This window comes from Garra rufa, chromosome 5 (genome assembly GCF_049309525.1).
Source record: "Garra rufa chromosome 5, GarRuf1.0, whole genome shotgun sequence".
In the NCBI taxonomy this organism is placed as follows: Eukaryota; Metazoa; Chordata; class Actinopteri; order Cypriniformes; family Cyprinidae; genus Garra; species Garra rufa.
In genome coordinates this window covers 31,802,703-31,820,228 of record NC_133365.1, presented here as the reverse complement: position 1 = coordinate 31,820,228, position 17,526 = coordinate 31,802,703, and the positions used below count along the sequence as shown (strand labels likewise).

Sequence of the window (17,526 nt, the reverse complement as noted above, 5' to 3'; positions counted from 1 at the left end):
ACATTAGACTTTCATATATTTTAGATTCATCACACACATTTGAAAGTAGTTCTAGCATTTTATTGTTTTAATATTGATGATTTTGGCATACAGCTCATGAAAACCCAAAATTCCTATCTCAAAAAATTAGCATATTTCATCTGACCAATAAAAGAAAAATGTTTTTGATACAAAAAAAAGTCAACCTTCAAATAATTATGTTCAGTTATGCACTCAATACTTGGTCGGGAATCCTTTTGCAGAAATGACTGCTTCAATGTGGCGTGGCATGGAGGCAATCAGCCTGTGGCACTGCTGAGGTGTTATGGAGGCCCAGGATGCTTCGATAGCGGCCTTAAGCTCATCCATGCAAATTATGTCATTTGGAAATCAAGGTGCCAGAGTCTGGAGGAAGACTGGGGAGAGGGAAATGCCAAAATGCCTGAAGTCCAGTGTCAAGTACCCACAGTCAGTGATGGTCTGGGGTGCCATGTCAGCTGCTGGTGTTGGTCCACTGTGTTTTATCAAGGGCAGGGTCAATGCAGCTAGCTATCAGGAGATTTGGGAGCACTTCATGCTTCCATCTGCTGAAAAGTTTTATGGAGATGAAGACTTCATTTTTCAGCACGACCTGGCACCTGCTCACAGTGCCACAACCACTGGTAAATGGTTTATTGACCATGGTATTACTGTGTTCAATTGGCCTGCCAACTCTCCTGACCTGAACCCCATAGAGAATCTGTGGGATATTGTGAAGAGAAAGTTGAGAGACGCAAGACCCAACACTCTGGATGAGCTTAAGGCCGCCATTAGATTTTGGTCCTCCATTACACCTCAGCAGTGCCACAGGCTGATTGCCTCCATGCCTCGCCGCATTGAAGCAGTCATTTCTGCAAGAGGATTCCCTACCAAGTATTGAGTGCATAACTTTTTTGTATTAAAAACACTTTTACATTTCGGATGAAATATGCTACTTTTTTGATAGGAATTTTGGGTTTTCATGAGCTGTATGCCAAAATCATCAATATTAAAACAATAAAAGGCTAGAACTACTTTCAAATGTGTGTAATGAATCTAAAATATATGCAAGTCTAATGTTTATCAGTAAATTACAGAAAATAATTAACTATCACAATATGCTATTTTTTTTGAAAAGGACCTGTAACCCCACATGTAGAAATACCAAAGGAAATATTTAAAACAATATGAGAGGGAGGCTTTTAAATATTGTGTTGGAAAAATTAAGACACTTGAGTCCCCTGCTAATGGTTTCATTTAAATTTCTTTACCACCACACACAGAAATTGAAAAGAACCAGTCAAACTAACCACTTTTGTAGGAACATTTATTAAACAAGACAGGAGCTCAACCCAGTTTAGTAGCCAGCTCCTTGGCCTTTGCCTTCTCGATTTTAGCAATGCGAGCAGTTGACTTGGGGCCCAGGACGTTGCCTCCCCAGTGACGACGGATCTGAAGAGAGAATTTAAATAGGAGAAACAAAGATTAGAATTACATTAGGAATGTGTAAACACAATTAGGCTAAATAAAATCCATAAAATCAAGTGTTATAATCAGAACTGATAACCACTATAGCCAATAAACTGACCTCCTCGTATCTGTCATTGTAGTTGGTCTTGATGGCCTCCACCAGTTTAGCAAGAGCTGCCTTGTCCTCGCTGAAGATGGGAAAACAACAAAATATTACTCAAAGTCTTGTCTAAGATGCCCAGATAACTAATCAGCTGCAAATCATTTTGCTCAGGGTTAAAAAGCTCATTTGTAACCACATGGTTGTTCAGTTGAAGAAATTCAGACATCATAGCAATAGGATGTGCAGCACAATAAAGTGAAACAGGATTGTGCTTGTTACTCACGGGTTGGTCTGTGTGAAGGCAACAGAGGTGCAGGTCTTTCTGTGCACCAGTCTGCCCAGCCTGGACTTGCTCTTGACGATACAGTATGGGACACCCATCTTACGGCACAGAGCAGGCAAGAACACCACCAGCTACAAACAGAAATATTTAAATCAATTACATACATTCAGCAGTATGACAAAACTACACAAAATCAAAGAAGCCAAAATTCAGAAAAAATTAGGTACAAAAACTATTCTGCCAAGATGTAAGTGGTTGTTGCTCAGTGTTAAAAAGCTCGTATTTTTGATCTTCAGTTTGAATTCAGGTGAAGAAATTCAAGACATCATTGCAGACAACCACAACACAATCTAAGATGTCTTTGTCCTGTAGAAAAACTGACCTCAATGGGATCCACATCGTGAGCAATAACGACCAGCTGTGCCTTCTTGCTCTCCACTAGTGTGGTCACTGTGTTCACACCTGAGAAGTACCAAAAAAAAAAAAAAAAAAAAAAAGTTAACATAGTCTAGACAAGTTGCCTAAATTAAAATAAAATATTAAAACCACATGATAAAGAACAGTTCTGGTCAACCAGGAGCCAGCGCCTACGTGTGGGCCTCAGCAAACTTCTAAGGGGTCCCCATTAAAATTACTTCAAATGAATACTCCACTTCCAAAAAAAAAAAAAAAAAAAATTTTTTTTATATATTTACCCGCATGTCATCCAAGATGTTCATGTCTGTCTTTCCTCAGTCACGAAAAAAAAAAAAAATAATAAAAAAAAATAAATAATAGGATTTGAGGAAAACATAACAGGATTTCTCTCCATATAGTGGACTTCAATGGGATCAATGAATTGAAGGTTTATATAATAATAAAAAAAACAGTTTCAGTGCATCTTCAAAGGGATCTACATGATCCCAGTACAATTTTTATACGCATCTAAAATGAATATCTTGTCTAGCTCTGCAGTGTGCATGCATACTGTGCACTTCTGTTCTATACAGAATTTCCATCTCATTTTCTCCTCTAACATCACTGTAGAAGTACCTACCCAATGTTTACAAAATGAGCGTACAAAGGTGGTCAAAAGCACTTTACAAAAAAGCGATGAAGAGTGATTTGGAGGCACAAGTTTTTTTTTTGCATATCTTAACTGTCTTAAATCATTTTTATTTTTTTTTGAAAGCGCTGAGTACCATTGAAGTCCACTATATGGAGAAATTCCTGCAAAAATGAATAAATCAATAAATTAAATTCTCTATGACTGAAGACAGACATTAATATCTTGGATGACACGGGGGGTGAGAAAATTACTACTTTTTATTCTGAAAGTGGAATAACCCTTTGAAATCTTTATTAATCTAAAGTAAAGCTGCAGTCTGTAACTTTTGGTGCTCTAGTTAATAACAACTGAATGAGTCTTGTGGAAGAATTTTGTAGCTGGCAGATACTGGGCTACTCCTCAGCACTTCCTACCAGACCCAGGCTAAAAATAGTCTGAATATAAAAACATATTACAGGTAGGGCTGTGCAATTAATCGCAAAAAAAATCGCGATTTAAGCACATGCGATTTCTAAACCACACAAGGCTGCGATTTTATCTATCCCCCCAACGGCATCCCCCGCCCCCCTTGAATGTCAAGTTCATTTTATTTTCGATATAGCGCCACATCACAATGGAAGTCATTTAAGGTTATCTTTCAGATAGAACAGGTCTATACATAGTTCTTTTATTAAACATACTAAATTGCCTTGTTATTTATCTTATTTACACTAAGGCATGTCATTTCTGTCTCTTCATGGTCGCGTGATTACAATGTCTCCTCTACGAAAACACGGACTGGATCGCGGACTCCATTCATAAAAACCGAATTTACTATAGCGCGGAGTGCCACGTAATTCGTCGATTTTTGGATTAATAAATCAAAAGTTGGTCTGTCACTTAATTCAAATCACGATATGGACTAGTGTCTGTGAAAACTGAAATGCAAAAAGACCGTTTTAATATGAATCCTGCATGTTCCGTTTGCTTCTATGAATGGTGGAGACGCGGTTTATTTCTTTACTACATACAGACTGAATTACACACGTGACGCTCCCGCTAATTTTTGGCATTTGCATATCTCACAAGAACAGATAAACTCAATCGCCAAATCGCTGCTGTGAGTTTCACTTTTACCGTTTCATTTGAGAAAACTAGCATCATATGCACACAGAAACTTCACTGCAACCTGTCAAAATAAAAGTACGGTTTAACATGTAATAGAACAATATTATTCCAGTATTACTTTTGTACAGTACAATGTAGGTGTTTATATATTCCTATTTAAATAATTTACATAAAACAATATATATGATAAAAAAAATATATCAACAAGATTAACCACTTAATTATTATTTAAACGTTTTAAACTGAATATAATTTTTCTTCCACGCATTGATTTCAACAGTAAATGTCTGTTTGTTTGACAAATTAAAAGGGTTTATTTTTCATTTGATTACAAATAAATAAATGTTTATGCTTTTTCATTATCAGAAAAATTAAAACGCATAAGAATTTCTAAAAAAAAAAGCAAAAGATTTTAGAACCCTCAAAATGTTAAAATAGAGAGTTTTGGACTTATTTTTCCACTGAAATGAATGTATTCGTTATTGCACAAAGTAGGCTTAAGTACCGGGAAAAAAAGTAAAATGGCTTATTTATTTTATGTTGTCTGTTTTAAAGACAATTTTACTACAGTTTTGTTTATTAAACTTAATACTATGTTATTTCATGGTGAAATGTTTTGTTATGCACTTCTTGTGCACTGAATACAATTAGAATGCATGTAGCTTATTTGAAAAAAAAAAAAAAATAAAATAAAAACCACACACCGCAAATAAAATCGCAAATCGCAATATTCTTTCAAAAAAAATCGCAATATGATTATTTTGTCCATATTGCACAGCCCTAATTACAGGTAAACCATAGTGATTCAGGACAAGCCAGAAACACAGTTTGGAAAAAGGAATTGTGAATTACTTATTATATAAACTTTGTAAATGAACTTTTTTTCTTTTTTAAACAGTCTGCAGCTTTAAAATGCTAAGTTTGTTCAAATTAAGTTTTTTTTTTTTTTTATTACAACAGAAGTCAGCTTAGATAGAAGAGCAACCAAACATTGTATTGTAAAATTTTGGGCCTTGAAACAATGGATGACGCAACTTGTAACTCAAGTTCTAATTCTGATTCTCAATCCCAGTTGAAGAAGTAGCAATAACATACAGCAGTGCATCAGTGATCTTGGTGGAAATTGTCATCATCGACTTTTCAGATAGCAAATATTCTTCACATCATCTGCACATTCACAAAAGCCTGATTTAAAACTCTTGTTGATTAAGTGGTTACTGGAAAACACACTCTTTAAAAAGACCCACCTGCACGGAGGACTGGTGGCCTCTTAGTGGGCACATCTCCCTTTCCAGCGGCCTTCTGTTCAGCACGAGCCAGCAGTCTCTGTTTCTTCTCCTGCTTGGTTTCGGGCCTGTACTTGTGGGCCAGCTTGAACAGCTGTGTAGCTTCAGAAAGATTTCAGAGTGTTAGAAGTGTTACCCTCCCAAATTAGCTCTCTAATCATAATCCCAGAACCAATGCCAATAGGACATAAATTAAAACTTTGGTGAAAACTTAAGTCACCACAAACTTGACCCACACAATTCAAGTTGAATTTCAAGTAGCAATAATATGCAGCAGTGCATCAGTGATCTTGGTGGAAATTGTCATCATCGACTTTTCAGATAGCAAATATTCTTCACATCATCTGCACATTCACAAAAGTCTGATTTAAAACTTGATTAATTGGTTATCAATTGGTTGACCTCTGGAACTCAAGAGACTCCAGTCAAGCAAATAACTCACCGGTCTGGCGGTCCAGAGCCTGGGTGAACTGGTTGATCGCAGGGGGAACCTTCAGACGCTTGTAGAGAATGGACCTCTGGCGCTGCAGCCGGATGTAACGTGGCCATTTCACGAATCGGGTCAGATCCCGCTTCGGCTGGATGTCCTGACCTGTACATTAAGTGCATGACTTTTATTAGCATTAGGATTGACAAACTATTAGTTGGTTTACAGACATTATGTGCATCATCGATCTTGATGGATTGTCTGCATTGCATTTAAGATAAAAAAATTCATATCATCTGCACTTATTTGAAGGTTGCACTTTAAATGACTGAGGACGACTCAATCTCAACTGTGATCCAGTTGTTACTCACCAATGCCAAAGTTCTTGGGCCTCTTCTCAAACAGGGGATTCACGACTTTCTTGACCTCATGCTTCTTGGCCACTGAAGGGGCTGGTGCCACCTTCTTCCCCTTAGCCTTTTTACCCTTAGGCTGTGGAGAGACGCACAACAATGAGTTTATCATCCAAAACGAGCAGAAAGTTCAACAGAATAACCATTTTGTGGCTTATGCTCAGTTTTAAAAATATGCGTTCAACACAAGAAGTTCAGGTGAAGAAATTCAAGACATCACTGCAAAAGCCAAAAAAAAAACTTGTGGTGTGACATGCGTTGGAGCAACTTAACATCTCAAAAGATTCATTTACTCAACATCACATTTTCACTAATTATATTTAGCAATTTTTTAATTGACCAACAGGTGTTAGATAGTGTAAAATAAAACATCACCTGTATGTTATAATAAGCACCAGTGGGCCACTCGGATTCATTATTGGCCTACAAACCAGTTCGCTAACCAGTTAGCATTCGTGTTGGAGTCCATCGGTAAGTTCTCATGATAATTAACATGTTATACTAAACATGTTATTAAAAATACATAGTCACGCGAGTCCGTATTAAAGCTACAGGTAGTAAAATTGAACGGCTTACGGTCTAACGGCGCCACATCTCGAGGCGTCAGTGCTGCAAGCTGACACTACACAGCTCGCAAAAGTTGTCACAATTCTTCATCAAAATACTTAAAATGATCGCAATTTTCGTTCAGAGAGCAAGCGTTGGTGCTTTATTTTCCATTAATGATATTTTATGAGTCCTAGAACACACTACAAAGCAGGATGCTAAAGGATTTTAAGAAAGTAAAGGCTTCCCAGTCAAAACCATCGAACACTCACCATGTTGGTTCAGACGGAAAGGAAGAAGAAAAGGATTGTGGGAAATATAACTACCGCGACATTTGGTAATGACATCATCTGTACGCGACAGAATAAAATAGGGGAGTCTTATGTTTATTTGAAGGGGTTTTCAAAGAATGCTTACAGCTGTGAGTAGCGATTTTAATTATTTTTAAATTATAGTAAAAACAGTTTTTTAACCTAATTAACTAATTATTCATGCGTGGTGTATAAACGCGCTGTTTAGGTTTTAGCGCCTGAGAGAAAAACAAAATGTCGAATGTTGACGGCAAATGCATTAGAAAAAGATAGACAGAAAAGCGGTTATTAAAAAAGCTGCATCGCCATCACGAGCTTATGCAATTAAAAACGTTATTTACGTATAGTGTGAAATGTAAAGGCTGACTACCTAGAATTACTGATAACTACTATACGCTATCAACTACCAACGAGTAATTATTAATAGAAGACTTTTAAAAATGACTGGTTACAATTAACTTGAGAGAATGTAATAATGGGTGTTTTATACAGTTGAGGTCAAAAGTTTACACACACTCTGTAGAATCTGCAAAATGTTAGCCTAATTATTTTGCCAAAATAAGAGAGATCATACAACATGCATGTTATTTTTTATTTAGTGCTGAACTGAATAAGATATTTCACGTAAAATATGTGTATATAATCCACAAGAGAAAAAATAGTTGAATTTATAAAGTTTAAGTTTTTTAGTTAGTTAATGAGTCTCTTTGTTCTGAACAGTTAAACTGCCTGCTGGTCTTCAAAAAAATCAATTTTTTTTTCAGGTCCGACCAATTTTTTTGGTATTTCAGCATTTTTGTCTATTTAAACCCTTTCCAACAATGAATGTATGATTTTGAGATCTGCCTTTTCACACTGAGGACAACTAAGGGACTCGTATGCAACTATTACAGAAGGTTCAAATGCTTACTGATGCTCCAGAAGGACAAATGATGCATTAAGTCAGAGATCATTATTTTGAAGAACAGCAGGCAGTTTAACTGTTCAGGACTATCACTAAACAAACAAGAAAAAAACTCCGCTATGGTTTGTTCAGGTAACAGCACAGTATTAAGAATTAAGTGTATTTAAACTTTAACACTCATTTTTATAAATTCAACTATTCTTTTCTTATGTGGACTATATGCAAACTTTTATGTCAGATATCTTATACATCTCAGTACTAAATAAAAAATAACATGCATTTTTGAATGATCCCTGTTATTTTGCTAAAATAATTACCATTTTGAAGATTCTGCAAAGTGTATGCAAACTTTTGACCTCAACTGTATGTATTTATTTATGGTTAATGTGATAACAAATTGCAATTCTAACTATAATGTCTTGTTTCTGATCCTTTAGCACTGAGTCGAGTGTGACTGAAGAACTTTGAGATGGCCACACAGAGAGTCCTCCCGCAAAGCAAAGAAACACTTCTGCAGAACTACAATAAAAGGCTTAAAGATGACATCAGGTCAATTCTAGACAATTTTACGGAGATAATCAAAACCGCAAAGGTATGTTGGCATGCATTTCTCTGCGTGAAATTCATATCAATATGATTTGGCTGCAAAACGTTGGAATGATAATCCTGTCATCTCATCCACAGGTGGAAGAAGAGACTCAGGTTTCCAGAGCGACACAAGCTGAGCAGGACCACTATGAAATGCACGTGCGAGCTGCCAACATTGTAAGATCTACAATGATGGTACGATAATGGTTAGGCAAATTAGTCTTGGATGACGTTTCCATGTTTAATGTTTCATAGGTACGTGCAGGAGAGTCTCTCATGAAGCTTGTCTCAGACCTGAAGCAGTTCCTCATCCTGAATGACTTCCCTTCTGTCAATGAGGCCATCAATCTCCGCAACCAGCAGCTGCGCACGCTACAGGATGAGTGCGACAAGAAGCTCATCTCCCTGCGTGATGAGATTGCCATCGACCTGTATGAGCTCGAGGAAGAGTATTACTCCTCCAGGTACAAATAGACCAGTGATCCCAAACGTGTGCAGTCACCTCTGCCTTCCCTTGCTTACAAACGCCATAAATGTGATGCATATGTGCATCACAAGAACATAACACAGGGTGCTTCATGGAGCTAAAGGTATTTTAAACTTGCACAATCAATTATAGGCTCCAACCGATTTTCATTTCACTAATGATGTTCTAACCATGGTGGTTTGCTCTTTGTTTGATTACACCGTCCTAGTTTGGTTCTCCATACACATAGTCATATCATACCATTGTGCCTTAATAAGAGTGTTTATTCTTGCAGGTAAGACTGTAAGTAATGAATGAGTACATTCACCTTTGACCCATCTTGTAACGTATTAACAATCACCTTCAGTTTAGATACTGTAGGGCCTTGGGTTTTATTCCACTTGTCATATTTTAGAAGCCAGACATCATTTTTTTCTGCTATGCTTCTAATATGGCAAACTACCAGTCAAAAGTTTCTGAATAGAAAAATGTTTAATGTTTTTTTTTTTAAAGAAGTCTCTTCTGCTCACCAAGCCTGCATTTATTTGATCCAAAGTACAGCAAAAACAGTAAACATTTGAAATATTTGTACTATTTAAAATAACTGTTTTCTATTCGAATAGATTTTAAAATATAATTTATTCCTGTGATTTCAAAGCTGAATTTTTAGCATCATTACTCCAGTCAAATGATCCTTCTGAAATCATTCTAATATACTGATTTGCTGCTCAAAAACATTTATTATTATGTTGAAAACAGCTGAGTAGTATTTTTTTTTTTCAGGTTTCTTTGATGAATAGAAAGCTCCTAAGAACAGAAATAGAAGTACACTTTTGTAACATTATAAATGTCTTTATCATCACTTTTGGTCAATTTAAAGCGTCCTTGCTAAATAAAAATATTAATTTCTAGAATATCTTTCCCAGAAATAAAATAAATTAAAATATACTGACTGAGCTTTTTGATGGTATAACATATAGTGTTATAAAACCTTTTTATTTCAGAATAATTCTGATCTTAGGATCTTTCTATTCATCAAAGAATCCTGAAAAATATACTCAACTGTTTTGAATATCGATGATGATGATGATGATGATAATAATAATAATAATAATAATAATAATAATGTTTCTTGAACAGAAAATCAACTTATTAAAATGATTTCTCAAGGATCACATGACACTGAAGACTGGAGTAATGATACTGAAAAATTTGATGATCACAGGAATAAATGACATTTTACAATCTATAAAGATGGAAAGCTGTTATTTAAGTAAAAATATTTCACATTATTGCTGCCTTTGCTGTATTTTGGAACATATAAATGCAGGCTTGGTTTGCAGAAGAGACTTCTTTAAAAAAACATTAAAAATCTTTTGACTGGTAGTGTGTGTGTATATATAGGAAAAATCCATATATTCATATTGTCATAATCATCCATACTGTATATTGTAGTCACACCAAAGAGATTATCAAGCATTTTCAGTATAATGTTATAAAAATATAAGTGCATGTAAATATTTTCCCTGCAGGTGCCTTAAACGATTATGTTTTAGAAGATTTACTTGCAATCAGGAATCAGCATGTGTATTTAATCTTATCTGTGGTGCTGTTTGGATTTAATTTTAAAGAAGATTTTGAAGCTGTCTTTGAAGCACAGCAGTGTAAACATTAATAGTTATATGTGAAGAGACACTTTATTGAAATTTTTATAAATTTTTACATTTTAAGGAAAATGTACATGCGACTCTAAATGTGATATTGGATTGGGCACATTAATTTTGGACGCCATACTCACTGATGAGACACAAAATTCAAAGCACTTTAGAATTAGTAAAAAAGAATATAGGGTGCCGTACATATTGTAAAATGATTTTAAAGAATCATTAAGTTAGCTTACTCAAAGAAAATCATTTGTTACAGTTTTTTTTCTCTATATATTCATATGAAGTGTTTTTTCTCTCTCTCTCTCTGTTAAACTAATTGAAGATTGTGTAAACTGGGAAAATATTTTAGCTTTCAGTGGCACATATGTCATGTTCAAAATGTAATATTTATCATTTATGGAGTGTTTGAAATTGCACTACACTGTTTCTTTGTGGTGACATATTTAGTAAAAACAGTGTTGGTCACATTAGTACCTGTTCAAAATGTCAAAAAGCTGGTCGTTTTAAACTTCATAAATAAACCAGAGAGAAAATAGAGCACATTTAGTGTCTGATTTATTATTTGCTCATCTCTGATTTGGAATTTATTTTCTGCCTCTGCTGAGTGCATAATCTAAATTCTCTACTGCTTACAACCTTTTCCTTTTCATCTGTTGAGCAATTCTATTATTAGACTCTATACACATTTGTTCAATGCACAGAAAGACAACAAACAGAAGAGTAATGTCATGTGACCACACCGTTCCAGTAGCAATTCTGAAATAATGCTTTTCACAACTTCCTTTCCCTGCTTGTGCTTTTTTTCCCCCAGTTTCTTCATGTTGTGTGCATTTGTTTTTGTAATGAGTGAATGAACATATATCATACATACTCCTAAGAGATTACTGGGTGTTTTTAGGCAGAAGTGGACAGAAGAAATGTTAGTATGTGTGTAACATACGTGTGTGTGTGTATAACATTTCTAGCTGTGGACAGTGGGATGGTGTTGAGTTGCCACTTTGTGAGGCCTTTCATCGGCAGGACAGTTGGGGGTCTCCTGAGACGGTCTCTGACCCTTCGTGTGCCAACCCAGAAGATTCAGACCACTTGGGGACCCAGGAGTCCATGCAGCGTCACCTAAACAGCCACGGCAGCAGCACTAGTGAGCAGTCTTGAAATGGCTTCCTTCATGGACCAGTTAGATTACACAGCTAAGCAATTTGCCACCATAATAAGCCCCATCTTATACCTCCAGCTGCAGACTGCAAATCTAGGCAACTACTTGAGTTGTTTGAATACCTGAATTTGTTTTGCAAAAATAACACTGAATTAATGCTGAGAACATTTCTGTGAATCATAATTCAAAACCGTAGTTGGGTAACTTGCTACATTGGTGTTTGTTTGTCAATCTGTTTGGTTAAGTTTAATGTCTCTTGAGTAATATTACAGCTATCCTTTACTTTCATTATTGTTCTAATAATAAAAAAAGGAGACTTCTCTGTAAACATGCTGCATACATTTCGGAGTGAATCTTGCTCCTCTATTTAAGTAACAAAATACACTGTTGTATATTACGTAGTATATGTGCACTGTAATGCTCTTCAATTTTTCAAAATGTGACTGCCAAGGAAATGTTCTCTTTTTGTCTTTTTAAATTCACTTACATTTTTTTTATTGCTGTGCTACCTTAGGCTCCATTTTTTATGTTGTCAGAAAACATCCAAGGAAAAACTTAAGAGGAAAAGTAATCTGTTGTAACTCTAATAGAGGTTAGAATATTACTTTTGTTATTTCATTAGCAAAGTCTGTAGAATAAAAATAACCTTTAATAAAACAATGTTTCATTGATACAAAGTGATAAATGAATTCTGTTAAACTGTTCCACAGACTGAAACACACATTATAAAGCATTAACATGTTGCACAGTCCATAATTATGAAGCCAAAATGTTCTTCTACTTCTACAAGTTTGGGAAGATGACCAAAGTTTTGGTGGAAGTTTTATTCTAAAACATTTATGACTGCATGCAAGCTATGAGGACATTTCAAGTACAGTAAAAAATATTTACATCTTATTTTACAGAAAAAAAAAAAAGGATTAGTATCGTCGGTTCATCTTCTTGAATTTCTCATAGTGGTAGTCATCTGTGGCCTTCTCGTTATTCGGCCTCTTGCGGAAATTGGGCGGTGAAGCTGGAGAACGAGAAGAGGTGTTAACACAGAACACATTAATATAAATCCAACAAATGCAGTTGCATGTGTTATTTAAGCGAAATAACATATTGTTAAGATCTTACTCTCAGGTGCTGGCTTCTCAGTGTCTCCTACTCGTAGTGGCCTGGCTTTGGGTTCTTCTCTGTGTCGTCTCTGGGGAGCGTTTACATCTTCATGATAGACTTGAAGAAAAAAAATATAGAAAATGACTTCATCTTTGGTCTTAAGGGAAGGATAGCAAATGTTTCAAATATTACAATCATTTCACTTCTAAAGAGTAAGCAGCTGAATATGAGTAGTACTTGGTTAATAATCTCTAAACCTAAAGGTTAAGCACAGATAATAATAATAATAATAATAATAATAATAATATTATATAATAATGTAACGCATAAAATGTTTGAATTATGTGATTAATAACTGAATATAAAATGAATAGAGGTTACTGATACTTTAAAGGAGAAGTTCACTTCCAGAATGAAAATTTCCTGATAATTTATTCACCCCCATGTCATTCAAGATGTTCATGTCTCTAGGAAAACATTTCAGGATTTTTCTACATATAATGGACTTACATGGTGACCAACAATTTAAAGGTCCAAATTGCAGTTTCAATGCAGCTTTAAAGGGCTCTACGCGATCCCAGCAGAGGAATAGGGGTCTTATCTAAAGAAACGATCAGTCATTTTCTTAAAAAAAATTAAAAAAGTATACTATTTTAACCACAAATGCTCGTCCTGCACTACTGTACCTCTGCAATGCGTATTCACTTATCTTTATGCATTGCGTAATCACGTTGGAAAAGTCACGCATGGTTAGTTCTTCATCTGTGAACTTTGGTTCAAAAACGTAGTGTAGGGCGAAAACCTCCATCTCATTTTCTCCTCCAACTTCAAAATCGCTTGGCATCGTTTCACCTTTTTTTTGTAAAGGGCGTTTTACTTTCTTTGCAAGGTCGCTTTGTGAACACTGAGTCGGTGCTTCCATCATTGTAATACAGGAGGTCAAGCTAGCGCAAGATGAGCATTTGTGGTTAAAAAGTATATAAATTTGTATTTTTCTTAGAAAATGACTAATTGTTTTGCTAAATAAACCCTTACTCCTCGCCTGGGATCGTCTAGAGCTCTTTGAGGCTGCATTAAAACTGGACCTTCAACCCATTGGCCACCACTGAAGTGCACTATATGAAGAAAAATCCTTGAATGTTTCTCTCAAAAACCTAAATTTCTTTTCGGCTGAAGAAAGAAAAGCATGAACATCTTGTTCATAACAAGGGGGTGAGTAAGTTATCAGGAAATTTTCATTCTGGAAGTGAATAACTTTTAAAATGATAGGAAAATAATAATTGTATAAACACAAACTTATCGATTTATGAGCACCAAGCACATGACCTTAATATACAAAGCGCTGGTTGTTCAGATACATGTACACTTACAGCGATTATGCTGGACGTAATTCACAGCGATGTTAGTTGGAACAAAGGAGGTCCCGTTGTCCTTCTTTTTATTCCTCTGCTCGGCAAGCAGCTTTGCTTTGGCTTCTTCTGTGCTGATGATGTTCTTTATCTTTGCACTGATAAGAAAGGAAAAAGGGTTTTGAAGCTGGCATCCATAGCTAGGTGGACTATAGAAAAAAATAATCTTTGAATTAGTTCTGCTCTTTACTTACTCTATCCCCAGATCCACCTCTGGAATTCCACTCAGCATTTGATTGGATAACATCTCTTCTGTCTTTTTGGCAGAATTGACACGGATGTTCTCTGGAAGCTCATACAGAAGGTCCTCTGGATTTTTCATCTTCACTTTCTGCTCTTCTGCCTCCACCATGCCTTTCTTTTTCTTTAATTCGGTCTCAATGTACTTCATCCTGAAGGAAATAGCATACAAGGAGAGATAGATGGGATATTAATATTTAAATGGTGGAAACAATGTAGAAAAACTAAGAATGCACTTACATGTCTGCATCTTCATCTCGTCTGTTAGTCTCGGCAGAAAAGGAGGTACCAAGATTCAGGTCGTTTTCATCTATTGTCCTATTGTGGAGAGGAAATGTTAATTATCAATTAAAATACAGAAACATCAACCTTACATGAACAGCAGTCATGACTACATAATATCACTTACAGGTCTCGGTTTCTGTCTTTTACTTTCTTCATGTCAACGACACCTCCAGTCTTCAGTTTAAATGGGTCATCCTAATGCACAAAACGTGCATTAGAGTTTTATTTTACCCCTTAAATCATACATTTACTGTAACACAAAATGTAGTTTGCTTAAAAACAAAAAAATACCTCAAGCTCGGCCTCCAATGGGAGCTTCTCTCCTACAAGTAACGTTGCAATGCTGGAGAAAGAGAATAGAAAGCAGCATATATGTGACCCTGGACCACGAAACCAGTAATAAGTAGCACAGGTATATTTGTTACAATAGCCAACAATATTATATTAAGTAAAGATCATGTTCCATGTAAATATTTTGTAAATTTCCTACCGTGAATATATCAAAACTTAATTTTTGATTAGTAATATGCCTTGCTAAGGACTTAATTTGGACAACTTTAAAGGTGCATACGTATAACTTTACACAGGGTTTCCGCGGGGCATTAAAAAGCATTAAAAGTCATTAAATTGATTTTGTGAAAATTAAGGCCTTAAATGGCATTAAAAAGCATTAAATTGTTTTATACAGGCATTAAAACTTTAGATAGTGTTGAAGAAACAAATATTACCAATTTATCTTGAATGTAGCCTGTATAATTAATAACTTTGATTCACTGTCGCGAAGTATGATAAACATGGAAGCAGTTTGGTAATTGCTTCTGGCCGGTCCAAAATTGTGTGACACAGACTTTTTAAGAGCGGCCAGTTTTAGCCTCTAAGAGTTCAAAGTTTCTGAAATTTTTCTGTTCAGAATTGATATTTGAAATTTTGAAATCTGCAAATAAACGCTGACATTTTAAGCTGTCTCCTGATCCATTTCTAATTATGTTCAGCAGAGTAATGTAGGTTCATTGTTGCCTTGTTGTAAGACCGCATGAAAAAAATGCATTATAATATACACGCATTCATATACAGCCGTGTTAAGTTATTGGTTGCGTATGGCATTAAAAATGTTAGAAATGGCATTAAAAAGGTCATTAAAAGGCATTATATAAGATTTGAAAATCCTGCAGAAACCCTGTTTATATATACACATATATACAGTAGTCAACATTCGAAGTGGATCAAAACCTTTCATAAAATTTGTCCTAAAGCCAAAAAGAATACCCGTTCTTATCTTAGGACAAATTTTGATTAACTTTTTTGATCCACTTCGAATGTTGACTACTGTATGTGACCCTGGACCACAAAACCAGTCTTAAGTCGCTGGGGTATGTTTGTAGCAATAGCCAAAAATACATATCATGGGTCAAAATTATAGATTTTTTTTTTTATGCCAAAAATCATTAGGGAATTAAGTAAAGATCGTTTTCCATGAAGATTTTTTGTAAAATTCCTACTGTAAATATATCAAAATGTAATTTTTTATTAGTAATATGCATTGTTAAGAACATAATTTGGACAACTTTAAAGGCGATTTTCTCAGTATTTTGATTTTTTTGCACCCTCAGATTCCTAATTTTCAAATAGATGTATCTCGGGCAAATATTGTCCTATCCTAACAAACCATACATCAATAAAAAGCTTATTTATTGAGCTTGCATGTGATGCATACATCTCAAGTTTTGTAAAATTAAACCTCATGACTGGTTTTGTGGTCCAGGGTCACATATTATTTTTCTTTTTTTTTGCACCTTCAGATTACAGATTTTCATAATAGTCCAAATATTGTCCTATCCTACTAAACCATAAATCAATGGAAAGCTTATTTATTCAGATGATGTATAATTTTTATTCAGATTTAGATGGTGTATAAAGCTCAATTTCAAAAAATTGAACATAATTGAAACTTATTCTAAATACATTTAATTAAAACTAGTAAAGTAAACAATGCAAAAACAATACGTTTAAGACCGTCATATTGACAAAAATACATAAATAGCATTGTAAACAGACATGTGACCAACCTTACTCCATGCTGCCTTTTTCGTAAGCTTTGAAGCTCCTTGGCTTCATCCACTTTGGACCTTAGAAAAAAAATGTATAAATTTAAAACGTGTAAATATATTCTCACACATAAATGTGCGTCTGCATGTGACCTCTGAATTTGTATAACGTTAAATACGTTTGGTTCACGGACATGTTCGGTTACTCTATTATGCCTTAACACGATAAACATATCTACCTGACCACGGCTTTTGTCTCATCATCTTCTTCCTCGTCGGATGATTGCTTCCTCCTCCTAAAATTCTTACCAGGTGGCATGATTTAAAAAAAAATATCGAATGTTTACTTTACCCCTTTTCACGTCTATAAGCAACCTCTACGGTCTGTGTTTAGCGACGGACCGGCGCTTTCCCGAAACTTCCGCTGACATCACAATTACCGTCTTAACAGCTGATCTGAGGTCAGCTCGTGTGTTTTCCCTATAAGCGTTTAACGATGTAATGCGACTAATAGGAATGAAGCGGCTGGTTCGAGATCAGCTAATTTTATGACAAGAAAGAAAACGAAGTCAAAATAATAACAAAACAATTAAAAACGTCAACTCCTAAATCAAGTAGCATATACACTGCATTCGTTCAAGTAAAATAAACAGTTTTTAATCTGACCAAAAGGC

The 17,526-nt window shown here is 35.3% G+C and overlaps 3 protein-coding genes and 5 non-coding genes across 9 annotated transcripts; 1 reads left to right on the top strand and 7 right to left on the bottom strand.

Annotated features, from left to right (window-relative positions):
- Window positions 1-1,307: 1,307 nt before the first annotated feature.
- rpl7a (ribosomal protein L7a) lies at window positions 1,308-6,261 on the bottom strand. The gene is made up of 7 exons (XM_073840220.1): window positions 6,093-6,261; window positions 5,737-5,886; window positions 5,256-5,396; window positions 2,236-2,315; window positions 1,854-1,984; window positions 1,586-1,655; window positions 1,308-1,449 (listed from the first exon to the last, which is right to left on the bottom strand). The coding sequence occupies exons 1-7, from the start codon at window positions 6,244-6,246 to the stop codon at window positions 1,345-1,347; spliced, it is 831 nt and encodes a 276-aa protein (XP_073696321.1). The 5' UTR covers window positions 6,247-6,261; the 3' UTR covers window positions 1,308-1,344.
- On the bottom strand, window positions 1,733-1,804 carry LOC141335909 (small nucleolar RNA SNORD36). The gene has a single exon (XR_012355648.1). It is a non-coding gene; the product is annotated as a small nucleolar RNA SNORD36 (small nucleolar RNA).
- LOC141335908 (small nucleolar RNA SNORD36) lies at window positions 2,111-2,187 on the bottom strand. Its single transcript, XR_012355647.1, has one exon. It is a non-coding gene; the product is annotated as a small nucleolar RNA SNORD36 (small nucleolar RNA).
- Window positions 5,109-5,180, bottom strand: LOC141335912 (small nucleolar RNA SNORD24). Its single transcript, XR_012355651.1, has one exon. It is a non-coding gene; the product is annotated as a small nucleolar RNA SNORD24 (small nucleolar RNA).
- Window positions 5,572-5,643, bottom strand: LOC141335911 (small nucleolar RNA SNORD24). The gene has a single exon (XR_012355650.1). It is a non-coding gene; the product is annotated as a small nucleolar RNA SNORD24 (small nucleolar RNA).
- A 28-nt stretch (window positions 6,262-6,289) lies between the features above and the next one.
- Window positions 6,290-6,359, bottom strand: LOC141335910 (small nucleolar RNA SNORD36). Its single transcript, XR_012355649.1, has one exon. It is a non-coding gene; the product is annotated as a small nucleolar RNA SNORD36 (small nucleolar RNA).
- A 661-nt stretch (window positions 6,360-7,020) lies between these two features.
- Window positions 7,021-12,449, top strand: med22 (mediator complex subunit 22). 2 transcript variants are annotated; one of them, XM_073840842.1, is made up of 5 exons: window positions 7,021-7,101; window positions 8,333-8,487; window positions 8,580-8,660; window positions 8,739-8,947; window positions 11,582-12,449. In XM_073840842.1, the coding sequence occupies exons 2-5, from the start codon at window positions 8,365-8,367 to the stop codon at window positions 11,769-11,771; spliced, it is 603 nt and encodes a 200-aa protein (XP_073696943.1). In that variant the 5' UTR covers window positions 7,021-7,101; window positions 8,333-8,364; the 3' UTR covers window positions 11,772-12,449. The 2 variants fall into 2 exon arrangements, with proteins under 2 accessions (XP_073696943.1, XP_073696945.1); XM_073840844.1 differs by lacking the exon at window positions 11,582-12,449 and having other exon boundaries at window positions 8,739-11,563.
- c5h9orf78 (chromosome 5 C9orf78 homolog) lies at window positions 12,404-17,245 on the bottom strand. The gene is made up of 9 exons (XM_073840841.1): window positions 17,092-17,245; window positions 16,874-16,933; window positions 15,099-15,150; window positions 14,932-15,002; window positions 14,763-14,840; window positions 14,477-14,674; window positions 14,244-14,380; window positions 12,892-12,990; window positions 12,404-12,787 (listed from the first exon to the last, which is right to left on the bottom strand). The coding sequence occupies exons 1-9, from the start codon at window positions 17,169-17,171 to the stop codon at window positions 12,693-12,695; spliced, it is 870 nt and encodes a 289-aa protein (XP_073696942.1). The 5' UTR covers window positions 17,172-17,245; the 3' UTR covers window positions 12,404-12,692.
- Window positions 17,246-17,526: the final 281 nt, after the last annotated feature.